This window comes from Xiphophorus maculatus, chromosome 10 (assembly GCF_002775205.1).
Source record: "Xiphophorus maculatus strain JP 163 A chromosome 10, X_maculatus-5.0-male, whole genome shotgun sequence".
Taxonomy (NCBI): Eukaryota; Metazoa; Chordata; class Actinopteri; order Cyprinodontiformes; family Poeciliidae; genus Xiphophorus; species Xiphophorus maculatus.
In genome coordinates, this window is record NC_036452.1 from 15,505,423 (window position 1) to 15,530,396 (window position 24,974).

The 24,974-nt window shown below is 38.9% G+C and overlaps 1 protein-coding gene across 1 annotated transcript; it reads left to right on the forward strand.

Annotated features, from left to right (window-relative positions):
• The first annotated feature begins 180 nt into the window (after positions 1–180).
• tbx21 (T-box 21) lies at positions 181–24,202 on the forward strand. The gene is made up of 6 exons (XM_005812822.2): positions 181–1,000; positions 16,444–16,598; positions 20,227–20,348; positions 20,577–20,735; positions 22,492–22,553; positions 22,884–24,202. Exons 1-6 carry the CDS (start codon positions 465–467, stop codon positions 23,680–23,682), a joined length of 1,833 nt encoding a protein of 610 aa, XP_005812879.1. The 5' UTR covers positions 181–464; the 3' UTR covers positions 23,683–24,202.
• Positions 24,203–24,974: the final 772 nt, after the last annotated feature.

The following is a 24,974-nucleotide window of genomic DNA, read 5'->3' on the forward strand; positions in this document are numbered from 1 at the left end:
GTGTGTGTGCCAGTGAGTGTGTATGTATTATAACGGAGAGGAGGGGTGGCTCTTTCGTATCTGGAGCCTATCGCGTCCTCTCTGCGCACTCCTGACACTCCTCCAAAACATGACCACTTAATATATGTATGTCACAGGTTAAAAAGTGGAGCATGTGTTTGAGTCACTGTTGGAGTCAAATAAAAGACATTCACCCACTCCTGTAGTAGTAAAAAAAAAAAAAAAGAAAAGAAAAAAGCTAAAGTCTGGTGTGAACGGAGCGTGTGAGAGGTTTTCACCTCTGAGCGGCGGACAAGTTTAAATGTGCCGCATGTCAGAGCGCTTTCTCTCCTAGGTGAGGATAAAACAGTCCAGACTCTGCTGCTTTTGTTGTTATTTTTCTTCTTTTTTTCTCTCTCTTCTTTTTTACTGGCAGTCTGAGTTAAGCTTATGACTTTTGACACACTCCGGGAGCGACGCTGCAAATGGGCGGCATAGGTGGCAGCCTCTACCTCAGCATGTTGAATGGGACTGAAGCGCAAACTCTCGGAAAGAGCGTCGACATCAGCAGCCACCTCCACCGCGGCGGCAAGGATCTAGCCGAGTTTAAGATGGGCATCCAGGACGCCCGCTTCTACTATCCGGACTCGGTCCAGGGCGGACAGGACCCTCTGACCCTGCCCTACCACCCGGAGCCGACAATGGGGGGTTACGGGGCGCAGCCCGGCAGGTTTTACGCGCAGAGCTCCTACGGCGGCGTGCGCTCTCCGCAGAGGAGTGGCGCCGGGCAGGGATACGTCCCCGCGGCGGGAGAGGGGTTTCCCACTGGAGGTAAAGACCCGGTGTACTCCCCCTCTGCGGAGAACTACCCGGCGGGCTTCCAGCACGGCTACCAGCGGCCTCTCTACCCTTTACCTGGGCTGCAGGTGTGCGGGAAGACCCAGGTTCTGCTAAATAACTATCCACTGTGGGCCAAGTTTCACAAGTTCCAGACCGAGATGATAATCACCAAGCAGGGCAGGTAGGTCTCACAGTCACTGCTCACTTATGAACGTTTATGCAAAGAAACTTGTAGAGGGAATTACACATTTTGCACTTTACGACTTCATGTTGGAGGTTTTATCTGTTCAGAGCCGTGCAGACGGTAAAACCATCACTGGTCAGGTGATAGAACTGTTGCAAACTTTTTGTATTTTTTTATTTATTTTATGTGACTTTTTGAGATTGATCGCTTATAATTAACAAAGATTTCCAATTTTGATATGTGCCAAATTCAGGCCAGACATAAACCAACTTTCACAGTTTAGTTACTCTAGGAGCATCAGTGCAAGTCAAATACTTTTTCTGTGCCACTGAACATTTTGAGGTTTTATTTTTAAGGGTGAAAAATGCTTTTGTGCGAGAGACATATTTTGAAAAATCTTTCTAAAATTATTTAAATTAGCTTTCTAAGAGCTCGTGTTACCTCTTCTTCTGAAGTTAAACCATCTGCAACAAAAAAAATAATAATCAAACATTGCTGTTCAGTCGAGACAGAAAGAAAGCCTAATAATAATGAAACCGGCGCTACTGCGGTGAGTTAAAATGTTAAAGCTGATGCCAAAGTTGTGATAAACACTGGTGGGGGGGGGCAAAAAGAAGAAATGTTTTAGTTGCAGGGCAGAGGAGAAAGAAAAACACAGAGAGTGAGAGGGAGAGAGAGAGAAACGCTGGCGGGCTTCTCTGCAGGTCACCGAGCATTAAGATGCAACCACGTCGATGGGGATTAATTCTCTAATACGCGACACTTGTGTTTGACAGAAGGTTTCAGGCCAAAGGTTTCTTATGGCTCAGATCTGTGCACAAAAATATTAGAAAAAAAAACAAAACCATGTCACCATAATAGCACAGTGATATTCTCGGCACATCTGCAGAAGCCTCTCTTGTTTTTTGTTTTATAAATTTCTTGCAAAGGATTAAAAAAAACTTTTTTGTAGACAGAAGGAGGAAGAATTAAGGTGTTGCAGCTCTTCTTGCAGAATAGTCCCCTTTGACCTTCTTTGCTTGTGTCTTTGCTTTCTGGTTGAGTGCAACAAAAAAAAGAGCTGAAGAAGTGGAGCACAGTTCAGGCTCCTCTTTGAAGTCAACAAAAGCTTCTTTTTAATGTATGAGTGCCATGTGCAATACCTGAACAAAGAAATCAATACACTGGCTGAAATCACCTCTCACTCTAACACCTAAACCCCACATTTCCAGGGGTTATGAAGGCCCAGTTGTTTCTGATCAGCGGGATGTCAGATTAAGGAATCTTTGAAAGCAGATTTTTAAAGCATCACAATTGAAAAAGGGATGGAAGATGCACTTGCAGATATGCTCAAAAGTGATGCAACAATAAACCGATTTAATGGTTAATCTCACAAATTCATTAGGGTTAAACAACATTTCCTGAAGTCTTTTCGTCTCCTCCCACTGTCCATTGGCTCTGAATGCAGGTAGTGGTTAAAATATCCCACTTAAAAATGGGTCCCATGCACAGTAGACAACACTCTCTGTTCTTTCTGCTTGTTAGAGAAGGAAAAAAATTATATTGCTATTTTTGTTGCCAATACAGCAACAAAAAAGTGCTACAGTTGTTCTAAAACTTGCAAGCATTAAAAAAATAAATAACTGTTGTGCTGATGAGAAAAAATATTTTAATTGAAAAAATCGATCTGTTTTTTTCTGTTAAAATTCAAATGCAATATATCGATGCTACTCAAGCTAGACATTGCAGCAGTTGTGATGTCATTCAAAATATGTTGGGAGAAAATATAGTTTTTTAGACTTTCAAGCATATTGGCAGACAACCCTTGATTCCCATGTGTGCTCCTGAAAAAAAGCTCAGTTTCTACTAAGTTTGTAAAGATATTTCCCTCGACAATTCCCCGACTCCAAAGGAGCGATTGGGACAGCCTACCACTTAGAGATGTAGGGTTAGCATGAGGGGCCAGGAGAGAAGTAGGATTTTGGCATTTTTATAACTTTTTATTGTTAATCAGCATGAAAACAGCAAATATATTATTTTATTTTCTGGTATCTTATTAAATAATTTAAACATCACTGATATAGTATCCCATGTCTTTGCTTAAAAGACATTTCCACAAGAAATAAAATTCAAAAACCGCTGAGTCTGGTGCATTCAGACCTACTTATTAGTTTATCATATTTTCACATATTTTATATTTGCAATGAGACTACATCAAAGTATGTTTGAAGATTTTTGTACACATAAAGTCACTCAATCTTTTGAGTGACTTTGTGTTGACAGTTTCTTAGGAAACTGTCAACACATTATGAGAACTTATAAGATATTTAAAAAGTCCATTTATTTTTCATTTGGTGACGTTTGATGCTCTGTTTCTCCTCTTCCTTAACAGACATTAAAAAGCTGCAGGATCAATAACTGTTTGTGTGTGTTTACATGTTAAGAATCAGTGTGAGTTGATGCATCAGCTTCTGGATGGAGAGCCCCATGCCTCAGTGCGATATTTAAAACTCTACCTGAAACATGTGCCAGGGGACGTGGGTGGGGTTTGGAGTATAGAAATAGGATTCGGCAATTTTGTTATAATTTTGGTGATTCCTTTTATTGCATCAATGCATATTTTGTGCATGAATGCAAAGATTCAGGTGAAGATGTGGCTTTTCTTTCCTGTTATTTCTTGTTATTTTTACCCAGGTGCGTGTGTGTGCGTGGGGGTGTGTGTGCGTGTGTCGGCGCGTGTGCGTGTGTGTGCGTGTCATTTGACACTAACTCCCCTTGACAGCTTCCTCTCCAGAAACACTCACTGTGGTCAGAAGATTTTAGTTCACCAGGTCATGTAATTAAAGTGCATTTTTATTTTGAAACGGCTATTTTTTTTTTTTTTATAAAAAAAAAGTTGGATTTACAACAAACATTATCCACAGTGGGCTTTTCAAGCCACACGTGAGGAAAACGCCAATTTTCATGTGTGCAAAAAAAACCACAGACCTCACATTACGAAAATTTCAATTCCTAACGATGACTGTGCTGTTTGTCTTTTATCTCCCTCTATAATGAAGGACATTTTCTCAAGAAACAAAAAAGAGATTTTAGAGAAGTTGAGCAGAGCAGCACTAAAACAGAATCTTTTTCTTTTTCTTTTTTTTATTTTTTCAATATCAGAGGCAAAATCCTCGTCAAATTTTAATCCTGGGTTCAGGCCTCCAAAGTAATTTTACTGTGATTTCAGAGAGCAGTCCGAGGGTCTGCAATGTTAATCAAAACATCTGCAGGAGGAAGGGTGAGAGAAATGTGAAGGGAAGGGTCAAACGCCAGCGAGGCTTCAGATGGCCACACTGAGGAGTCGAGGTACCTTTGAAGTTCAGGAAGTAAAAGACGAGATTCTCCCTCTCTCTCTTTCTTTTTTTCCCCTGCTTTCTTCACCTGATACATGCAGGGTGCAAAGATCTCTCAGAAGTTTTTACTCATCTACCACACCTGGCCTTTGAAATATAGATGCGTTTTCGTGACCCCGTGGCAAAGCGAGGGAGAGTTCAGCCGCTCTTCTCACGAGCCAAATTCAGATCACCGCACGAGCCATTGCCATTTCAGGTGCCGTGTTTGTGCCAAAGTTCAGGCGTGCTGGATGCTGCCAAGGCACCGTCGTTCAACATCCATCAGTGTTTCAAATGTATTCATTTTGGCTCCAAAACGTAGGATTTCATTCTGGTTTGGTTTTAGTTGCAGCAGGCGACTAAAACTGAAACAAGAAAGTGAAATTTTCTCTCCATCGATCATTGCTTTGGCCAGTTTTATGATCCCACACCTGTGGGTGTTTTTTTTTTTTTTTTAATTCAGACATGAGTCAAAAAAGAAAAGTTTTCCCTGCAGTGCGTTTCTCTGCATTGAAGGGGAATTTTTGTGGAAAATTATATATATTTTTTTCACTCTTTAAACTTCTAAAACATATTTGTGCTGTTGAAAGAAGGCCCTGAAATGAGCATTTAGGAGCCCAATGTAATATTTTTACAGAATTGATTCTGAGACCTGTGGCTGCTAAAAACGTTAGCACTTATCTCAGAAACCTGCTGCATCAAGTGAAAACGGTGCTGAGTATATTTTAGCTATAATGAGTGCACTGGGATGAAATTTTAGGAACTCAGTTATGATTTAAAAACAATGTATTTTTTAAGCATTAAATGATAAGTCACATTTTTAAAATTGACGTTTCTGGCACTTATTTCCTGTTTCAGGCTTTGACTAGTCTTACTAATAGCTCATGCTATTACTAATTACTAATGCAGTGCGTGTTCCAGGAAGGAGAGTGAACTGACTAAGATCTCATTTTACAAACATGTTTTAGGGAAATAAGGCAGAAAGTTGCTACAGGAGGAATCATGCTTATCTGCTCTCTTTGCTCCCCTGAGTCCAAGCAGTGACACACTTCAGTTTGACGTCTGCTCACTTTGCCAAAGGAAACAATCCTTTGGTTTTATTTGCTCCCAAGCATAGAAAGTACAAGTCAGTACTGAAGTGAGCCGCTAAGGCTAAGACATATTAATCAGCAAGATCTGACCTAACATGATCACATTCTCAAAAGGTGAAACGTTATATGTGATTTAAAAAAAGAAGAACAATCACTTTTGAGCTAGGTAATTGTGTTAGAATTTGTTTTATTTGATCAACATCTTAGAGTAAATCAGAGTAAGTGTGCAATGCTGCAGGTGTGTTCCTACATTTTTCCTAAAATATCATCAGGTGAATGAATAAGAAGGTACGTTTTATCTAAAGCAACATTTAGGAAGAACGTCTGGAAGCCATGTTTATTAATTTTCTCGCTCGTTGTCTAAAAAGCAGAAGCGAGACTATTTCAAGGTTTTGACAGTATGACCAGTCATTTCCTGTTCAGCTGTCTATGTGTGCCTTTGCAGCCTTTTCGCAGAAACATCTAGTGCCAATATTTTCACATAGTCGAGCTGAGTACTTCCTCCTTTCTTGCAAAAAAACAAAAATCCTCCTCCAATAGATGGGCGTTCAAGAGCACCGCAGTTTGAGCCGCAGGCCTATTAATACAGCTATTAATACATACCTCACTGTTGCTGTTGATCGCAGAGGGAGGTTCTCTATTTGGTATCAGTAACGTCAATAAAAATGCAGAAGAGTTCTAAAAATAATGTTATCTGGAAGTAATTTAAAATTAAATGGGAGAAGGCATGTCTTTGACGGGTATGGGTTTTCTGTGTGCATAGCTGAAGCCACAGCGCTGCAGTTATGTCTAATAATTCATCAAGTGCTGTGAAAAAACCATCCACCCTCTATCTTCTGCTTCACCCGGGTTGGGTGGTGGAGGCAGCAGCCAGAGCAGAGAGACCCGGACTCTTGGGTCAGCTCATAACAGGGGAATCTCAACACATTCCCAGGCAAGCCAAGCAGCATGGAGACATTGTTTTTAAAATTCAGTTTAGCAGCTGCTGTCTTGGCCATCGTGTGCAAATGTTTGTCTCTTATTATGCACAATGTTAGCTCCATTTTTGGTTAAAAAAATAAATAAATAAATAACAAATAAATGAATAAATAAAATTTTGAAAAGAATCAAAAGTCATTTTTATTCTTATTTTGTCTCCTTGTAGCACATTTTCAACTTGACTTTTAGTAAAAATATCACGTTTTGTTTCAAATAAGTATTTCTTGTTGCAAATATGGAATTTGATCTCCAGAAGCAACAATATTTATTAAAAATTTTAGTGAAAATAGTCAGTTTTGAGTGAACCTAAAGCCCCTTGACAATGATTTGAAATCTGATCTCTTTAACAATGCAATATTTGAGATACTAATTTGGAAAACAAATATCCAACTCTGAACCCAACAAGCACCTCATGTTTGTAGATCAGAAATGTAGTCTTCAATAAAGTAATGTAGTTAATTCTTGTTTTTTTTTTTTTGTTGTTGTTGTTTTGTAATATAACTTAAATATATGTATCTCATTTTTATAATAGTTTAATTTAAATGGAATCAGAGCTCCTTGTTGCACATTTGGAAACTGCAACAATCACTTTGAATTTTTTAATTTAAAAAGAAAATCCAGACAGACAGACAGACAGACAGACAGACAGACAGACAGGCAGGCAGGCAGGCAGGCAGGCAGGCAGGCAGGCAGGCAGGCAGGCAGGCAGGCAGGCAGGCAGGCAGGCAGGCAGGCAGGCAGGCAGGCAGGCAGGCAGGCAGGCAGGCAGGCAGACAGACAGACAGACAGACAGACAGACAGACAGACAGACAGACAGACAGACAGACAGACAGACAGACAGACAGACACAGACAGACAGACAGACAGACAGACAGATAGATAGATAGATAGATAGATAGATAGATAGATAGATAGATAGATAGATAGATAGATAGATAGATAGATAGATAGATAGATAGATAGATAGATAGATAGATAGATAGATAGATAGATAGATAGATAGATAGATAGATAGATAGATAGATAGATAGATAGATAGATAGATAGATAGATAGATAGATAGTGTTTGTGTTTATCATGGATACAAGATATGAACATTTTCAAGGGATATTAGTACTTTTGCGAGGCATTGCACAAAACTATAGATTCAACCCCAAGAACTCAAACCTCCCTCTCCAAGGCAATGAAAAGTCAATCCTGGGTCACTAAAATGAACATTCCTTTCCTTGTTTCAGCACCACTGCTCCCTCACTTCCTGTGGCAGATATTTTTGCCCGTTCATTAGGCAATATTTGCTCTCAAAGACACCAATGCCATCAGTCAGCTTGTGTTCACCCCAAGCACTTTAACGGCTTTAGACCTTTAATTGTGACCCGTCTGAAGGTTTTGCATTGGAAATCTGCAGGAAGTCCTCAAGGCCCCGGGGACTGAAAGGTATCAAGGACAAATTAAAATTATAATCTCTCAGGACACGACTCTAAACTGGTGTTTTCTCACTTCATTGCTGTAGGGACTCATCCTTGGTGGTTTCTGGTCACAGTTTATCCAGGTGTTAAATGAAGGCAACTGGACTTGCTTCACCTCTCATCCAAAATCAGTCAATACAGAAACAGGGGTTGTCTACATGTTAAGGGAGTGATTGTGTCCGGCAGCAGCTGTAGACTGGCATGTTTTCGTCACAGATGATCAAGCGCACGCACAGTGACAAAAACCGGACCTGAGCTCCTGTCCGGATGCATCAGTGCATGCACTCGTGCGGAAAAGTCCTCTCCCCTGCGAATAGCTGGTGCCTCTTCTCCTCTCAAGCTCCTCTCTCTCATCCTCAGGATATAGTCATCCCCCTTCACTCCGTCCCTCTCCCCCTTTTTACTCCGCCCTTTTCCTTCTCTCCCTCTTTCTCTAACCTTACCTTCTTCTCCCTGCGGTTTCCCATACTTTCTGTCAGCTCTCCTCCCCTTCCTCTTTCTCCAGCATCCACACAGTGTATTGTGATTTTTTTGTTTGTTTTAAATGTCAATGTATTACTGTTGGGATCAGCACACTCTTCTGTCTCCATGGTATTATGTCTGGATGCAACCCACAGTTATGAGTCCTTTTGCAGAGATACAAGACATTTGATGGTAATTTTTTTGTGTTTATGAACTGCACAGTTGCAGGTCTGAGCTCCACTGCCACTAAGGCAAGTGGAGCTACATGTAAGCATACGCTGGGTGCATAAAAGTAAATTCACGTACCATCAAACTAATGATATTGTCTTTAGAGAGGAGTGTCACGACTGTACTTTTTTTTTCTACCACAACTCTGAAAATAGCTGCTGCTGCTGCTGCTGCTTAGATCTCTTCACTGTTTTCAGCTTCTCTGTTCTGTACATAAAACCCAAGCCCGCCCGCGTATGCAAATACCCCCCTGTGTTGTGTTTTCTATGGTTTCCCCCTGTCTCCAGTTCTGATTTCCTATAAAAGGCTCACTATAAGTAAATTGACAATTTCAATGTAGCAAGAACGATAATTGTTCATACACTTTCTAGATTACTTTCACACTCTGTAGGTGGGTTGAGCCATTCATACGGGTTTCTGTTTTCAGTTGTATTAAGCGCTGCAGTGGAAGAAGAGCTCTTTCACCTGTTGCACGCCACTAAAGAGCTGCTGGCATGATTGGGTTTCATAGAACTATGATTGATCGTTAAACTGGACTCGCTGTGTTGTTGGAAAAACCCAACTGGGACCAATCAGGGAACGGTTTTCTTTTACCAGTAAATGGCACCGAGCAGATGAGCTGTTCAGTGAAGAAGTTCTCGCTCCCTGACGGATTTCTTTTGTTTTTGACTTCCTAGTCATTTTTGGATGTTTCCGACAATCAAAAAAATCATATTTTATATCAAAACCAACCTAGGATTATGTAAAAAAAGGGAATCTTCAACAGTGTTAAATAATACATTAACTGATCAAACACATTATTTGGATAAATGAGTTCAGTTTCACCATCAACATCAAGGCCTGGTTCTGCAGAATCACATAACAGGATGTATTTGATAGCCTAAAGTGGGCTGAATGAAATTCAAAAACAGATGAGAAGTAACACCAAAAACATTAATTGTCAGTTTGTTTGCAGGTCTTGAATTTGTGCATGTTGTTTTGCTTTTTTGAGATTTTTTTAGCCTGCTTCATGTCATCAGACGAGTTCTATTTAAGTGATGTCAAGTCTGGCAGTATACAGGCTGCTATAGTTAGCTGCTTATATAATGAGGTCATTATATGAAAACTACATTTTGTATTTTCTCAAGTTACTGTATCTTTGATATTTAACTTTAGCAGTGACAACAAAGCAAAGTGGAGACGACTGTGAGAGGCCAAATGTTTTTTGTTGTTTTTTTAAATTGTGAGAACCATAAAGAGATGATAGTTTAAAGGAATAGAGGTCACATAAATTTATATAAATATTTATTCAAAATGTTTGCATGAATGCAGTGGACAGGGTGATCTCAGTTTGAAGAAAAAGAAAAAAATAAAGAGTGAAGCTTACAGACACCTAGTCTGCCAACAGCTACTCAGAACATGATCAGTTCAGAAATGAAGAATTTTCCTGTGCGTTAAATCAAAAGCTAAATCGGGAATGTCTAAGAGGTATTGCTTTATTTTGTCTGACTGAGTAGTATACTAATGCAAACTTAATAAGGCATGTCAGTAAAACTGTTTTACTGAAAAAGTAGTCAGAAAGAGAGGAAATGAGATCTTGTAAGTGTTTAGTTTGATGTGCTTGTGTTTGAGACTCTGAGTTGTTGCACTCTTGTGTTGAACAAATAAAAATGTTCATCACTCGGTTAGAAGCACATTGAAAGAGTCTAATTGCTACAATTAATATTAATATGGTTTAGTCTGCTACACTGACTTGATTTTTTTTAGGTACAGCTATTTTTCTCTCTGTTTTTTCCAAAAACATTTCTAAAATGTCATCTTATTTTTGGAAAGCCAACATTATCTTTAAAGTTGCCTCAACATCAAGTAAGCAGCTGTTTTATTTAAAAAGAGTGAGGCATAAAAGTAGTGAAATAATATCCACTGATTCTACTAACATTTTAATTTCCTGTTGTTTAAAATGGTGAAATGTGAACTGGACCTGTCCAGTGCATCTGTTAGCTTGACTCTTCATTGTGATATCCATCTTTGTTGTTTGAAAATTAGGTAAATGTAACTGCTTTTTACAGAACCATAATACATTTTAAAAAGCAACTGTAGCCTCTTGGAAATCATACTTAAAAAAATTAAAATATTAAATTTGTTACCGTTGTTTCTAGCCCTCTAGTGGTCAGAAGATTAATTATTTTTCAAGACAATTTGCGTTTCCATGTGGTAATAATTTCATTTCCACTCAGTCATGTACGAAGGTTGAGCTGTATAGTGACACAGCATAGCTCTGCTAGTTGTGGCCACAGCAAGTTTGTTTTCCGTCAGCTGTGGTTGCTCAGATGCAAGTCTGCACCAGTTGGAAATATTAATCAACAGAGCTTCTTCACCAGATCTCCTGCACACACACACACACACACACACACACAAAAAGTGCTACTGTTTTGCCTTCTGATTTGCATTGGAAAGCATTGAATACAAAGCAAAATCTATTGTGTCATCTTTCTGTTTTATGGAACGCCAGTGTTTGCATCTGGATTTATGCCAACAAAATTCAAGAATCTGCTTGAATTTTAGAAAATGCAAGTTTTTGCAAGGAAATGGTTTTAAAAAAAAGGCTTCAGTTAAAATTCTCTAGAAAAGCATCAGAGGCAACTGTGCTTGCTCAATGTATTTTTAAGCCCTGTGGAAGTTTTATTTGTTACAGAAAGAGAAACTGTCAGTTGTTTTATTCATTATGCAAAAGAGATCAAAGAAAATCTGAATTACAGTTGAGGAAATAGTTAGCAGCTAACAGCTAATGTTACCTCCACTTGGCTGAAATATCTTCAGTGACCCACTGTTTGCTATCATCTCCTTGTTTTTATGTATCTGAGGAACATTTGGGCCAATCCTCACTCTTAGCTGTGAGATGTTTGAGAGGCTTCTTGCTTGCGCAGCCAGTTTCAAGTTACGCCACAGCCGATCAATGAAACCAAAATCTGTTGACTCAACCCAGAACTACATTTCTTAGTGTTCAAACAGTCATTGCTGAATTCAATGGCATGTTTTGGATTATTGTCATGTTGCAATGACCGGTTCTGCTCCAACCTAATTATTTTTTCTGATGGTCTCACATTCTCCTCAAGCATTCAGAGATTTGTGATGGTATTTGTGGCACTTCCTTGCTTTATGGTATTGAACGTATTGAATGGCGTATTAAGTCAGACTCATCTGTCCACAGAAGATTATTGTAGAAGTGCTGGTCTTTATCTACATCTTTTGTGGCTAACTTCAGCCTTGCATTTTTATGTTTTTCTTAGAGAGCATAAGCCCTGTGGAAGTTTTTCCACACGCCTCATGTTAAACTTAAACTTGTAAAATCGCTTTTTTGATTACATGAAGAAACTTTTGCCTAACGGTAACAAGAACGAGGTGTAGGCAATGTGATGAAATTTTATATTTTTTGGGAGCTTCTTTCAGCATCTTGCAGTCTACTCTCAGGGTGAATTCACTTGGCTGTTGGCAGTTGTTTCGAATATGCAAACTATTTTTAATGCTGTGGGAAAGCTGAATTTAAGTTCTTCTGAGACCTCTTTAAATTGTCTCCCAGACTCAGAAAGTGACACAGTCCTCTTTCTGGAGACCTAGTCCTACTTTAGTGTTTAGTTACTAAACACTAAAGTGTTTACTAAAGCTTTTTTTAAAATTCTGTTGCACACCAGATTAAATGTCTGAGGCTTAATAAGGGCAAACCTTAATCAAAATGTGGGGTTCTGTCATGTGCACGGATGTAATATGCTTGTCTGTGATTTCAGCCACTTTAAGTGTGAATAGATGTATTTCTTCAGTTCTTATTATGTATATGCGTTAGCTTAAATGCTCAATATTGTTGAAATTCATATTAAATATTCATATGTCTAGTTTTGTTAGAAAAACACATGGGATGTTACAGAGTGCCCTATTTTTTATGTATTTAATTGTAGCCAGGAAAATGAATGAATAGAAATAAATGAGAGGCAGAGAGATCTAAATAGAAAGGTTGCCCCACTCTGGAAAATTATTCATTTGGAGACTATAAACATGACACCCAATTGAATACTGTTTGTCTGCATTTAAAAATGTACATTTAGACCAACTGGTGATTGTCATAATATTACAACTAATGTAAACTCATTTGCTCTTTGGTGAAATTTGCAACACTGAACATCTTGTTATCAAGGATAGACACTTCATATTTATGAATAAACTTTCACTCTAATGCTTCTCTGCTTTGTCAAAGCATAATTTAAATGCAATAAATCTCTATCTTGTTTCAAAGAAAACATTTCCGTAGATTAATGGTGTTAAATCTTAGTTTTATCATAAGAACGCACCTTTTTACTGTAAAGCAGCAAGCCCGTGAACAATCGATCTTATCTACAGCATTTGTTCCACCCACAACAAAGTGCCTTAGACAAGAAATAAAAGGGTGTTGCTGAAAGACAACATGTTTGTATCTACATTTTTCATCCTACACCAATAACTAAGCCATACAATCGCTTGTGCATATCTAATAATTCACACATTAGTTTAAATACATGTACAAATGCAAACCTCGGAAACCAGAGGGGATTCAGCAGAGCTGAACTTAATGCCATGAGTTGTGCTGCAAACTCACTGCATAATGAGCAACATGCAATCTGAAATAGTTAATTCCCCTCCTCCTATATCAGAAAGAATCAAAAGTAGAGGGAATTACCTCTTACTCAAAGCAAATTTTTCATAACATTGAAAGGTGTTCCATCGTTGTAAAACAGGCAGGTTAAAGGTCAAACATTAGGCCCTGGTTTACGTACGTAGCCACTCCAATACGATGCATATTGCATCAGACATTGTTATGCTAGCAGATTACATTTATCACGAGTAGTCACCTGTATTTTACATAACCAGGAATTTGTTTCTCCATCACAGTATTATTTTAATCACTGTTGTCTTGAATGGTTTGCACATTAGCTTAGCTTTAGCCAAACATAACTTTGAATGAGCTAGCATTGATTTCTTCGAGAAACATTTGCCTATGAAGAATATATTAACACTATTGTAAAATCCGATCCAGCTGTACGTTGGTGTGCATGTTTGTTTGCTACTCTTAATAACAGAAGCACTTTTATCCCTTTAGCATTTGCATTTTATATAATAATGTTTTTATTAATATATTGTGTATGCACTGGAGACTGTATTTATTCAACTGCTTTTTCATCATGATAGTAGTTTTCTTATAACTTGCTCTAAAGTGTTATAAATGGAAAATCTTGCATAGTGTTATTAGTAGACATTGATTAAAAAAAGAAAGCCCTGATGGTCATCAAACTGATAAATTAAATTAAACCTGGAAAATTTGTGGTAAAAGTCGATGAATTTAAATTAAACTATAACAAAAATAGACATTATTAAGCAAAATATATTTGGTGAAATTGTCTTTGTACAGTTTATTTTTTGTATCTAAATTATCCCATTTAAAAAAACTCCACTACCTGGACTGTGGTTTGTAATCATTGTCATAATTAAGTTTCAAAACAAAGCATTGCTCTTTCAGAGTTCAGTTCATCTCAATAAACTTCATAGCTGCTGCATTTAGATTTCTAAAAAGTTGTGTGTTGCGCTCGTGGAAGATAACGTGTGTCTGTGAGTGAAAAACTGAGACAGCCAGGTGATAAATATGTGAATTAAAACAGATTGAGTCATGTAGTTATATTTATTGTTGCCTTTGCACTACAGTATATGTCAGTTTCACAGGAAAGCTAATTTTATAGCTTCTCTGTCATGTCTCTGACCTGTATTTTGGGTGCCAAACATCAGCGGGCCCCGACTGCGCCAGAGTGTTTGTAGCCACAGCTGTGTGTCATTTTGATTTGGAGTAACTTAGCTTTTTCCACCGCTTTCCCTGGCAGTGAACCTGGGGACGCCCTGACCTCCCAGTTACCTCGTCTCACTGAAACCATTGGTGGTCAAAATGAGTTCAACATGTAAAGCCCCGGCAATCAAGAGCATCTTCTGGGGCATCTTTTATTAACAGCAGCATTAAATATTCACCCACAGTCTCAGCCTTCTCTAAACCCCCACCTCCCCACCCATTCTTCACTTACACTCTAATTCTAAGGAAACAAAGTGAGTATTTGGTATACTGACGCCTCCACAGGGATCATTTTTTTTGGTTTTTAAAAAAATCCCTCATAATAAATTGAGACTATTTCAGATTTTCATGTAAATGTCCCCTCTGTTCTCATATGTTGGGATTTTTTTCTGTTTACACTGACTAGTTATGATAAAAGTAAGACAGTAAATGTCACACAAATATGTCTAAGTTTTTTAAGAAAATGTATGTCATAATCTGAAAACACTGGATGATGGAAAATATTGCTGAGACTTCAACTATCTCTTTAAATTGAGTGAAAACGGCCAAAAATCCTTCTAGTTGTTGAATAAAATTGTTTTAATGACAATTTAAGATCATAATTATGCTAATGTCAAGCTTTAGAATTGTCTTTGTTTCTGTAAGTAAGGCCGTACTATGGAAAACATTTTAATACTGCCACTCTCATGGGAACAATGGTGGAAACATGGAAAAAGTAGCGATCCCAACAATACTTTAAGTTTTGAGGGTTAACAACCCTCATCATCTTCACAATATGTCCAGATTCTTGTGACAATAAAAACAATAAACGGTGCAAATAATGTCCCCTCCTTACTCTTCGTAGGTGTAGCTCAGTCTCAGATGGTTATTACTGAAACCATTGCTTCACTTCACAACTACAATCAAATGGGTCCCACTTTCTGTCCAGAATTACTGTAGCAAACTCACATCAAAGGGACATTAATGTAAGAGTTCACCATTTACTCAGAACAAGAGGATAAAGCACCTGTTGGGTCCAAAACCACAGGACTAGTTGCTCACAGGACCAGAAGTATCACCACTGAGCGGGTCCCTTTTCAAACGTCTCTTTGGTTTAGAGACAAGTCCAGACGCAGATGACAGGACAATCATCACCCTTAAAAAAAAGACAGCGGTCTCTCTTGGTCTTGATTTGAGTGTCTGGAGGTTCGGCGCTCTGAACACAGAGTGCAGACAGCATGTTCCGAAAAAAAGGCTTAAATACACATCTTTTACAAGAAACCAAAATAAAATCTAACAGATCTTCAAAATGAACAAGTTCACAAGGCGATCAATGCAAAACAGGCATTTTTGCACCCAGAGCTCCAAAGGTTTGACAGGTTCTCAGCTTCTTTGTTGGACAAAAGTTCTCTGCGTTTACTGTACATTTTACCAGGATCGATCAGCCACTTAAAACATGGATTAGGTAGCACACAAGGGGTATGTTACCAAGCCAATAAGGAAAAGGAAGGAATGAACTTAGCTAATAAGGAAGAGTTAGGCCGTTGTTTCACAGATGTACACGGCAAAAACACAAAATCTTATTTTTTGTCTAGTTTCTAGTGCAAATATCTTATTTACACTTAAAATAAGACCAACTTAAAAGATTTTTTTAGAAAGATATAGAGGTTTGTTTTAAGTAAATAATTCCTTAACACTGATGAAAAAGTACTAGTTGTATTCAAAGAAAAAAAATCTTATAACATGTGAAGAATGTGTTGTTATAAGTTAAATAATCTGCTGATGGAACTAATACTTTTTCATCAATATTGGGAAGTTATTTGCTTAAAACAAACTTCTATATCTTGCTAAAAGTTCCCTGTAAGTTAGTTTTGGCTTATTTCAAGTTTACTAAGATATTGGCACTAGAAACTGGACCAAAAATACTTGGTAAGATTTTATGTTTCTGCAGTATACTGCTTATACAGTATGTTTCTTCCTTATTCTCCAAGTTACATGCGTTCAAGAAATATCAAATAAACATTCACTTATGTTTATCCAGGAGGATGTTTCCCTTCCTGAGCTTCAACATCAGCGTGCTGGATCCGTCTGCCCACTATAACGTCTACGTAGACGTGGTTCTGGCTGATCAGCACCACTGGAGGTACCAGGGAGGCAAATGGGTCCAGTGTGGGAAAGCAGAGGGAAACATGCCAGGTGTGTATAAAACCAATAGCACAAAAGAAATCCACTAGATGAAATTTACATTTTCAAATGTCAAAAAGGAGTAAAAATGCAAGGTAAAAATTACACATATAAAAACAAAAAGTAAAAGTTTTTCTAAATTTCTTACTAGCAGACATTATTGCAGTTTATACTTATTTAGAAGATTCAGGCTGAACTTAGTAAATAAACTAAACTCTTTTGGATTGGTTTCTCAGTCAAGTTAATTTGTTTACCACTTTTACTAGGAATGGCATCAAGGTCACACTTATGTTAGTGCAGCACAAATTTACTGCACATCATACTTTATGCTGAAACTGTTTTTCTTACATAATCAGTAGTTTTCACTTTGGTATTGAAGTGTTGAAAGCAACATAGTCATGCTCCCAGTAGTAATAAAGTAACTTTTGTCTTGAAAGTGGTTTGTTTTCTTTCTCTTATCTTTTCAAAATTATTCATTTCAAGTAATGTCATGAGCCTCAGAAGACGTCATAATGCTCTTACTGCTTCACAAACAACTTCCTACAAAACAAAACAAAACAAAAAACCTGCGCCAGTGCCTGCCAATAATGCACTTACCCCCCCTTCAGCCACAACTGATGGATAAAAAACTCAAAGTAATCTTCGTGAACCCAGATTTTCAGTTGTAGATTAGATAACATCAGGTGGAGTACAAAACCTCTTTTCAGTCTCTGGGGAGCTAAGAAGTTTTCATCTCAATGCGTGCAACATGGAGGATCTCGAGGAAGTGGTTTGCGTAGCAGCACATCCACAGGCAATAGAGGCAACCAGAAAGTGCATCATGATGCACTGGTAGGCACTTTCTTGTGGACGCTCTGGTGTTGCTTTACGTCTGCCGCTTCTCTACATGTTCTGTTTGGTTTGATGAAACCGACTTAAATCATTGCTGAAGCTACGGTTCACTGTCAGGACTTTTAACTCTTTAGAAGCAGCAAAAAAAAGGCTAGATGTACTATTTCAATGGATGGTAACTTTACTTCTATGGTTTTTGCTGATTTAATTATCAATGTCTGCTCAATGAAGTCACAAAGTTTTCCACTTGAGCCTATAGATGTCACTATATCTTAAAATCTGGACGTCTTTTTAAACAATACAGCTACCCAAAAATTATATACTGTGTAAAAATTACATGATGCTTGTAAAACGTAATCACAGCCCATTTTTGCACATCATCCTGAAAACACTATGCTCACAGTGACGCATGTTGGAGGCAGCATCATGCTGTGTTAAGGCTATTCTTCATAAGAAGCAATAAAATCTGATCAGATTTGTTGTAGAAAATGAGTTAAGATAACTCATTTTTCTTTTGTTTTGTTTGTTTTGTTCTTCTGAATCAGGCAGATTCAGAAGATTCAGCCTGAATCTTCTAAAGCATTCCCACCCGTTCACTTTTGACACATTATAATGCTACAAACAATGAATGATTCTAATGTATCCAAAAATTCATTCAAATCAGCTTCTATCCAACCAGTTTTGGATAGAAGCTGAATTTTTACTCAGTTTGACTGAGCCGTTCTAAGACATTAATATGATGTATGTGTTGGAAGCATTTGAACTCCCATACGCTTGAAACAAATGAATAGTTCTTTTGCCAGACCTGTGCAGAACCTGATGATATGCTGAGGATGTAAATCAACTAGTCGCATCTCTCAACAGTTCAGTGAGAAGCCCCTCGCTGAGGTTCCGCTGGTCATTCATAAACCACAGAGAAAAGCTGCCATTGTTGTGTGTCACCATGTGAATGGTGTGTTCAGGGTGAAGCAAAGTGTCACTTTCTCTCTTCACACTATATTTTGTACGTAAGAGAAAAAAAAATCTACTTTGGTCTCGTTTGATAGACCACCTCCTTCCACCATTTTGGCACCTTTTGAAGGATTTGAAAGCAGATGAACACTGTTTCCCCACAATGAGAGCAAGAACTGTCTTCACATTTAAATGTATCTCTGTTATTTTAATTCAGTTCATTTTATACAATTTAGTCCATGTACATGGTGCCAATCCACAACAAATGTCATCTCGAGGCACTTCACAAAAAGATTTATTTCAGTAATCACTCCTACATTCCAATTGATCCAACTTATTAAACAGCACAGAAAGCTCAGTTCATTTTTTAATACAAAGTTTTCGAGGAAACCCAAAAAACATCGATTGCATTCATTCCTCCTGGACCAGCAAGTAGCGACAGTCGCTTATGTTGTGTTGTTGACTATACATTAATCCCTACCAAGCATGTATTTACTTCTTTAAACTTAAAAAAAAAATGGTTTTACGTATATTAAATGTTAAACTTAGGATATGAGCAAAACTATTAGTCCATGTGTTTAGATCCTCTAAGACTGATTTGGGGCCCACTCAATTTCATTTTGAAAAGGTTTCTTTGTAAAGAATTTTTTTTGCTACATTTTATACTCCTTGATCTCTTCTCCTTCAATTCGGCTGTTCTTCCTGTTCTCACTTGAATTAAACACATACACATAACAGCAAGTTGAACCTATGATTGATGATAGACAAACCACATTCATCTCAATGAGAGAAATTCTAAGGTGTTGTCACACGTTTGCCAGTTGTTGTGGAAAAGGTGAATGATGTTGTGCTAAAGTTGTGGAAACTGTGGTGACACAGCTTTTCTCAATTAGATTTAATAGTGCACTTCATGTGGTATGAACAAATTCAGGTTAAATCAGGTTAGAAGGTCATTGTGGTGATGCTGTGAAAATTCATGGCGGTATACTTTATATGAGAGCAGTGAGGTATCAAAGGAATTAGAAAGCAGAGCATGCCTGATTACAGGATGTAGCACTTACAGTGGAAATGTCTTAAATTGACAATGACAAAAAAGACAAAATAATATTGCTTTTAAAACATTTTTGCAAACAGAAATCAAATGTTCTGCATTTTTAAACAGTACAAAATGGATGCATGGGTTATATGTCCTATTAATTTATTAATTTATCTATTAACCTATTTGAGAACCTTGCAAAAATATTCATAGTAGTTCACATTTTTCATATTTTGTCTTGTTACAACCACAATTCTCAGTGTATTTTATTGGGATTTTATGTCACAGACCAGCAAAATGTAGGGCCTACCAAGACGTCCACCTAAACTGACAGGTCAGATGAGGTCAGCATTAATCAGAGGGACCCAGATTTGAGATTCTTCAATCTCAAATTGAAGAATCTTTTGATAAATCTCAGATTAGTCTTCAGATTTGGCCTTTGTGGAAAAATTTCAAAAAGAAATCCATTGTTCAACAAAAAACGTAAGAAGTTAAATTCAAAGTTTGTCTCAAGACATGTAGGGGCCCACATCAAAACATGAAAGATGTTTTTTGGTTGGATGAATCTAAAGTCCACGGTAGAGGCAAAGTCATTCTGTTGGGAGGCTTTTTGTTAGCAGAGACAGGGAAACTTGACTGGTTTTCATCAAGCTTCCCTGCTACCTTTTCTACCACATGAAATCCCAATCAAATAAAATGAGGTCAATCAAGATAAGAAAATGATAAGAAAGGTCAAGTGGTAAAAATACTTTTGTAAGTCACTGTCAATGCGCAACTAAAAACCTTGTTCCTGTGGCTGATGACTTCCTTTGGTGACTCCAGGGAATCGGATATACATGCACCCTGACTCTCCTAACTCAGGGGCTCATTGGATGAGACAAGAAGTGTCATTCAGCAAGCTTAAGCTCACCAACAACAAGGGCAGTACCAACAACGTGGCACAGGTATCCCTGCCTACTTCCTTTTTTAAATGACCCCTTGAAAATCAGTTTGTGTCAATATTTTTTACATTTGCTAAATTGAGCTTTTTGCCACACAGTAATGTGTTCTAGTATCTCGGCCTTGACATGTTGTAAAAATCCCTACATCATTGTGTCAAAGTGCTCTAGCATCATTTGATTTTTTTGTTCTAATAAGGTCATTTTGTGAATTTAACCGTGTTTTGCCCTTAGATGATTGTGCTCCAGTCGCTCCACAAGTACCAGCCACGTCTTCACATAGTGGAGGTGAAGGAGGACGGCTCAGAGGACCCCTTCCTGTCCTCTAAAGCTCAGACGTTTGTCTTCCCAGAGACGCAGTTCATTGCTGTCACCGCTTATCAGAATGCAGATGTAAGATTTTTTTTTTTGCACATATTGTTCACTGGAAGAAATTATATTATATTATTACTGAGCTGTTAAAGTTCTTTTAAAGCACTGAATGGATCTGATTTTTGCATGCATGCATGCATACAGTGGTGTGGAAAAAATATTTGCATCCATCCAGAGGTTTTCTCTTTTTGATTTTTTTTTCTCACTTGCATGTTTCAAAAAACAAAACTAATTTTAACAGCAGACAAGGGTAACCTGGATAAACACAAAAGTCCATTTTTAAATGATGATTTCATGTCTAATGGGGAAAAAGCATCCAAATCAACATGGCCCAATGTAAAAAGTTAGTGAGTCCTAAACTTAATAACCAGTTGTGCCATCTTTTGTGACAACAACTGTCATTAAGCATTTGAGATATCTCGTAGAGTATTTTATGTTGCTGTGGAGGAATTTTGACCCTATCTTCTTGCAGAATTGAGTCACATTAGAGCGCATTAATGGCCTGATTAAGGTCATAATTTAAGTCCATTAGCCATTCAGAGTCCATTAAGTCCATTAGCTTTTCCAAAGTGGACTCCTTAGTGTGCGTTTTCATCACTCCTGCTGCACTCAGTTGCGCTACAACTAAACGTCACATACTGATGGACTGACATTCCCCATTCTGATTTTCTGCTCGAGAGAGGAGTACATGGTTCAGTTATAGAAAACAGCAAAGTAATCCCGGACCATCATATTTTCACCACCGTGTTATGCTGTCGGTAAATTGTACTTTGTTAGTTCTTCACCAAATGTAACAGGAAGCACAACTTAATTAATCTTTTGTCTTGTTAATTTATAGAATATTTTCCAAAGAGTCTTTGTCATCATCAAAATTTGCCAGTTGTTGTAGAAAGAAAAGGTTTCGTATGCATTAGCTTTGGCCTTGGAGCTCTCCGGTGGATACCATTGTTGCCCTGACTTTTATAAACACAGGCTTTAGGTAAGGCAAGTGAGGTTTGCTTTAAATGTTGGTTGGGTTTCTTTTATGACTTCATGGAGTAATACTCCTTCAATAATTGGAGTAACTCCTGACAATGTTCTGTCATTGTTCCAGATATTTTCCATTTGTGGATAATGGCGCTCCCAAAGCTTTACAAACGGCTTCATGAGGCTTTGAAAGCCCTTTCTAGACTGATAAAAGTCAATGATTTTGTGGCTGATCTGTTTTAAACTTCTTTAGATTGGGGCACAGTGTGTTGCTTTAAAGATCTTACAGCCTACTTCATATTTTCACAGAGACTTCTCTGTGAAATTGTTGATTCCTTAAATCTACTGGTTAAATATTAGATCACTTTTTTCCCTTGATAAATGAAATCATCCTTTAGGGATTGTATTATGTGTCTGCTTTGGTTATCTTTGTATGATATGAATTTGCTTCATGACAGAAGAAAGTCTGCAATGGGACAAATACCTTTTTCACTGCACTGTACATATAATTTTGCAATCGGTGCAACACCAGTTCAACTGAGAGTCACCAACTACTCAATGTTTCACTAACAGTTGCATTGTCTAAAACTTTTTCAATGTGTAGTATAGATATACTGGCATCAATTCTGTAGGTGTGATCGCCCACTTTGTGGTTCTAAATATCAACTCTTTCCAGCATGTTGATCTCGTTAATTATTACTCAGTGACCTCTTCTCTAACTGCTCTCTTGTTTCTTCATGGTAGTTGCTTACTCCTTCTCTTTTTCCTGTGCCTACATTCTCTCGCTGCCCTCCTCCTGTTCCCTACACAGATCACTCAGCTGAAAATAGACCATAACCCCTTCGCAAAAGGTTTCCGCGACAATTACGACACGTAAGTAATTTGGAAAATACTTGTGTTTGTAAAGAGAAAGCAGCAGCAAATCCTCTCCTTTTTGCTCTGGTTTGAGAACATTGTGTGAACTCGGCCTAAATAATTCAACTGGATCAGTGCTGTCACTGAAATGCCCTGAGTGCTCATGTCGCCTTTTTAATATTAGAATAGGTGCAATTACTGCGCTGCTGCTGAGCATGCTGCAGTGAAAGGGTGTGAGGGGCTGTGAGATGTTTGATAGTTGTTTGAGGTTTGGGCAGGAAATAACACCTTCTTCTTTTTCCTCTTCTTCTCACACTCTTTTCTCTTCCCCTCCTCCCTCCTGCCTAGGCTCTACGCTCCTCCTGACTCTGATCGCCTCACCCCTTCCCCTACAGAGGGCCAACAGTTGTTACCGGGGACCTGCTACCCACAGAGCTACCTTTCTGAACAATATATTAGCCCCCTGTCGCAAACCCGCTTCTATGGCCGTGATCACATCGGCATGGGCCAGCAGCACAAAGACCCGTCCTCTAGCCCTGGACCCCACAGTCGCTGGTACCTGCCCCCACAGCAGAACTTACCACCGAACCGGCTTGACTTCACATCCTCCTATGAGGGGGACTTTTCTGGAAATGGCTTCTACAAGCCGTTCCCCCTGCAGACGTCCGCTCACCATGCCCTCAGCTACTACCCAGAGCATCCTTTTGCGTCGAGCAGCGTATCAGTATCAGCGGCCGGGTCAGCAGGATGGAGCACTAGCAGGCACACCCCACAGTATCCCAGCAAACCCGCCCCCAGTCTGAGCTGGTTCAGACCCATTTCGTCCTCCTCTTCCTCCTCGTCATCTTCCACGCCCCCCGGGAACCCCAGGCTGCACCCACCCTCGCTCCTGGAGTCCCTGCAGCCGCCCGTGCTGCATGAAAAGCCGAAAGACCTCACCGGAGTGGCAGCGGAGGACCCCTGGCTCGAGCCACCCTCCGTCAAATCAGCAGACTCGGCTGACTCAGGCATGTTTGAGGGAAACAAGAAGAGGAGAGTCTCGCCCTACACGTCCAGCACTGAAAACTCCCCACCTCCGCGTGCTGGGGAGGTCTGTGAGAAAGACAGCAACAGCGATCCAGACTACTACGGCTATTACACCCACTGAGGGCCTCCCGTTTCATCACAAACTTTTCCTAACGCCCTCTCACAGCGCCCTGAGTCTGTCCGGTCTGCCAGGTCCTCATGATGGATTGAAACAAACAGAACCACAAAATATAAGCCCTCAGAGTGAAAAACATCCACACCGTAAAGTTTCACCTCACAAGAGTCAAATGATCACAGGAGGAACTCTTAAGGACAGTAGCAAAGTGAACAAAAGTGGATGTGACTGGGACTCTGGCCTACAGTCACATAAACACCAAACAGACATACAGAGGTGTGACTGAAGTCTTTGAAACATCTGGAGATTTAAGAGGGGAAAAAAGCCCAAACATCTGCATATCTGCTTGCTGACAGATGCCTGCAGGAATTGTCTGTTCTTTCTGCATCAAACCCACTCCGGCTGCGGTGCCATGTCTCGTCTGTGTCTTCCTTCGCACCTTCAACCGTTTACACATTTCTTCACGATGTGCTCACGTTCATTTCTCCTGGTGATTCTATGCCGAAACTGGTTAGCAAAAAAAAAACACAGAAAAACTCATGTCCTCTCTAACCTTTGGCTCATAATAAACGATGCAGCTCCCACTTGTGGGGGTACAGGAGAAGTGCAGGCAGTCAGTGTAAAGGTCAATGTCAGAGCAGGTTTTAGGACAGCTTAGCAGATGCGTGTTAATAGTGTGGCAGTGACGGCGAAAGCACAATAAAATAGACACATTATCTGGAGGTTGCGCAGCATCTGACAGTGATGATTCATGCTTAATGTTTAATCATACACACAAAGTTGAAAACAAAGGCAGATTCAGGTCCTTTCATGTGTTCAAACACCTAGAAGTTTTCCGAATTTTTTATTATTTTTTCTCATTATTACCTCAAACCTGTTTTCAATGGCATTCTGTGATAGACCAATGCAAATTAGTGAATACTTATGAAGCTCAACAACTTTTTGAAAAGTGTGCATGGAGAGACTAAAATTTCTGACCATTCTTCTGTGAAAAAACACCTTAATTTAAAATTTTCAATCAATTGTTAATTAGATGTAATTCTTGGCCATTCTTAAAAAATTATTTGTTTTGATCCAGAGTTCATCTCATGCAGGAAGATTTCCTCCAGGTTTTCTTCCTTTTTATCTAGTTTAATCCATGTTCCCAACAACTCTTACCAGTTTCAGTGTCTCTGAGAAAAAGCATCTCCACTGTAAGTTGCCACCTTTTTTTCATGGCAGGGATGGTGTGATCAGGATTTTGGTTTTCTGCCTCACCGTTTTGTATGTAGGCAAAAAAATAGGATTTCATTGAACCA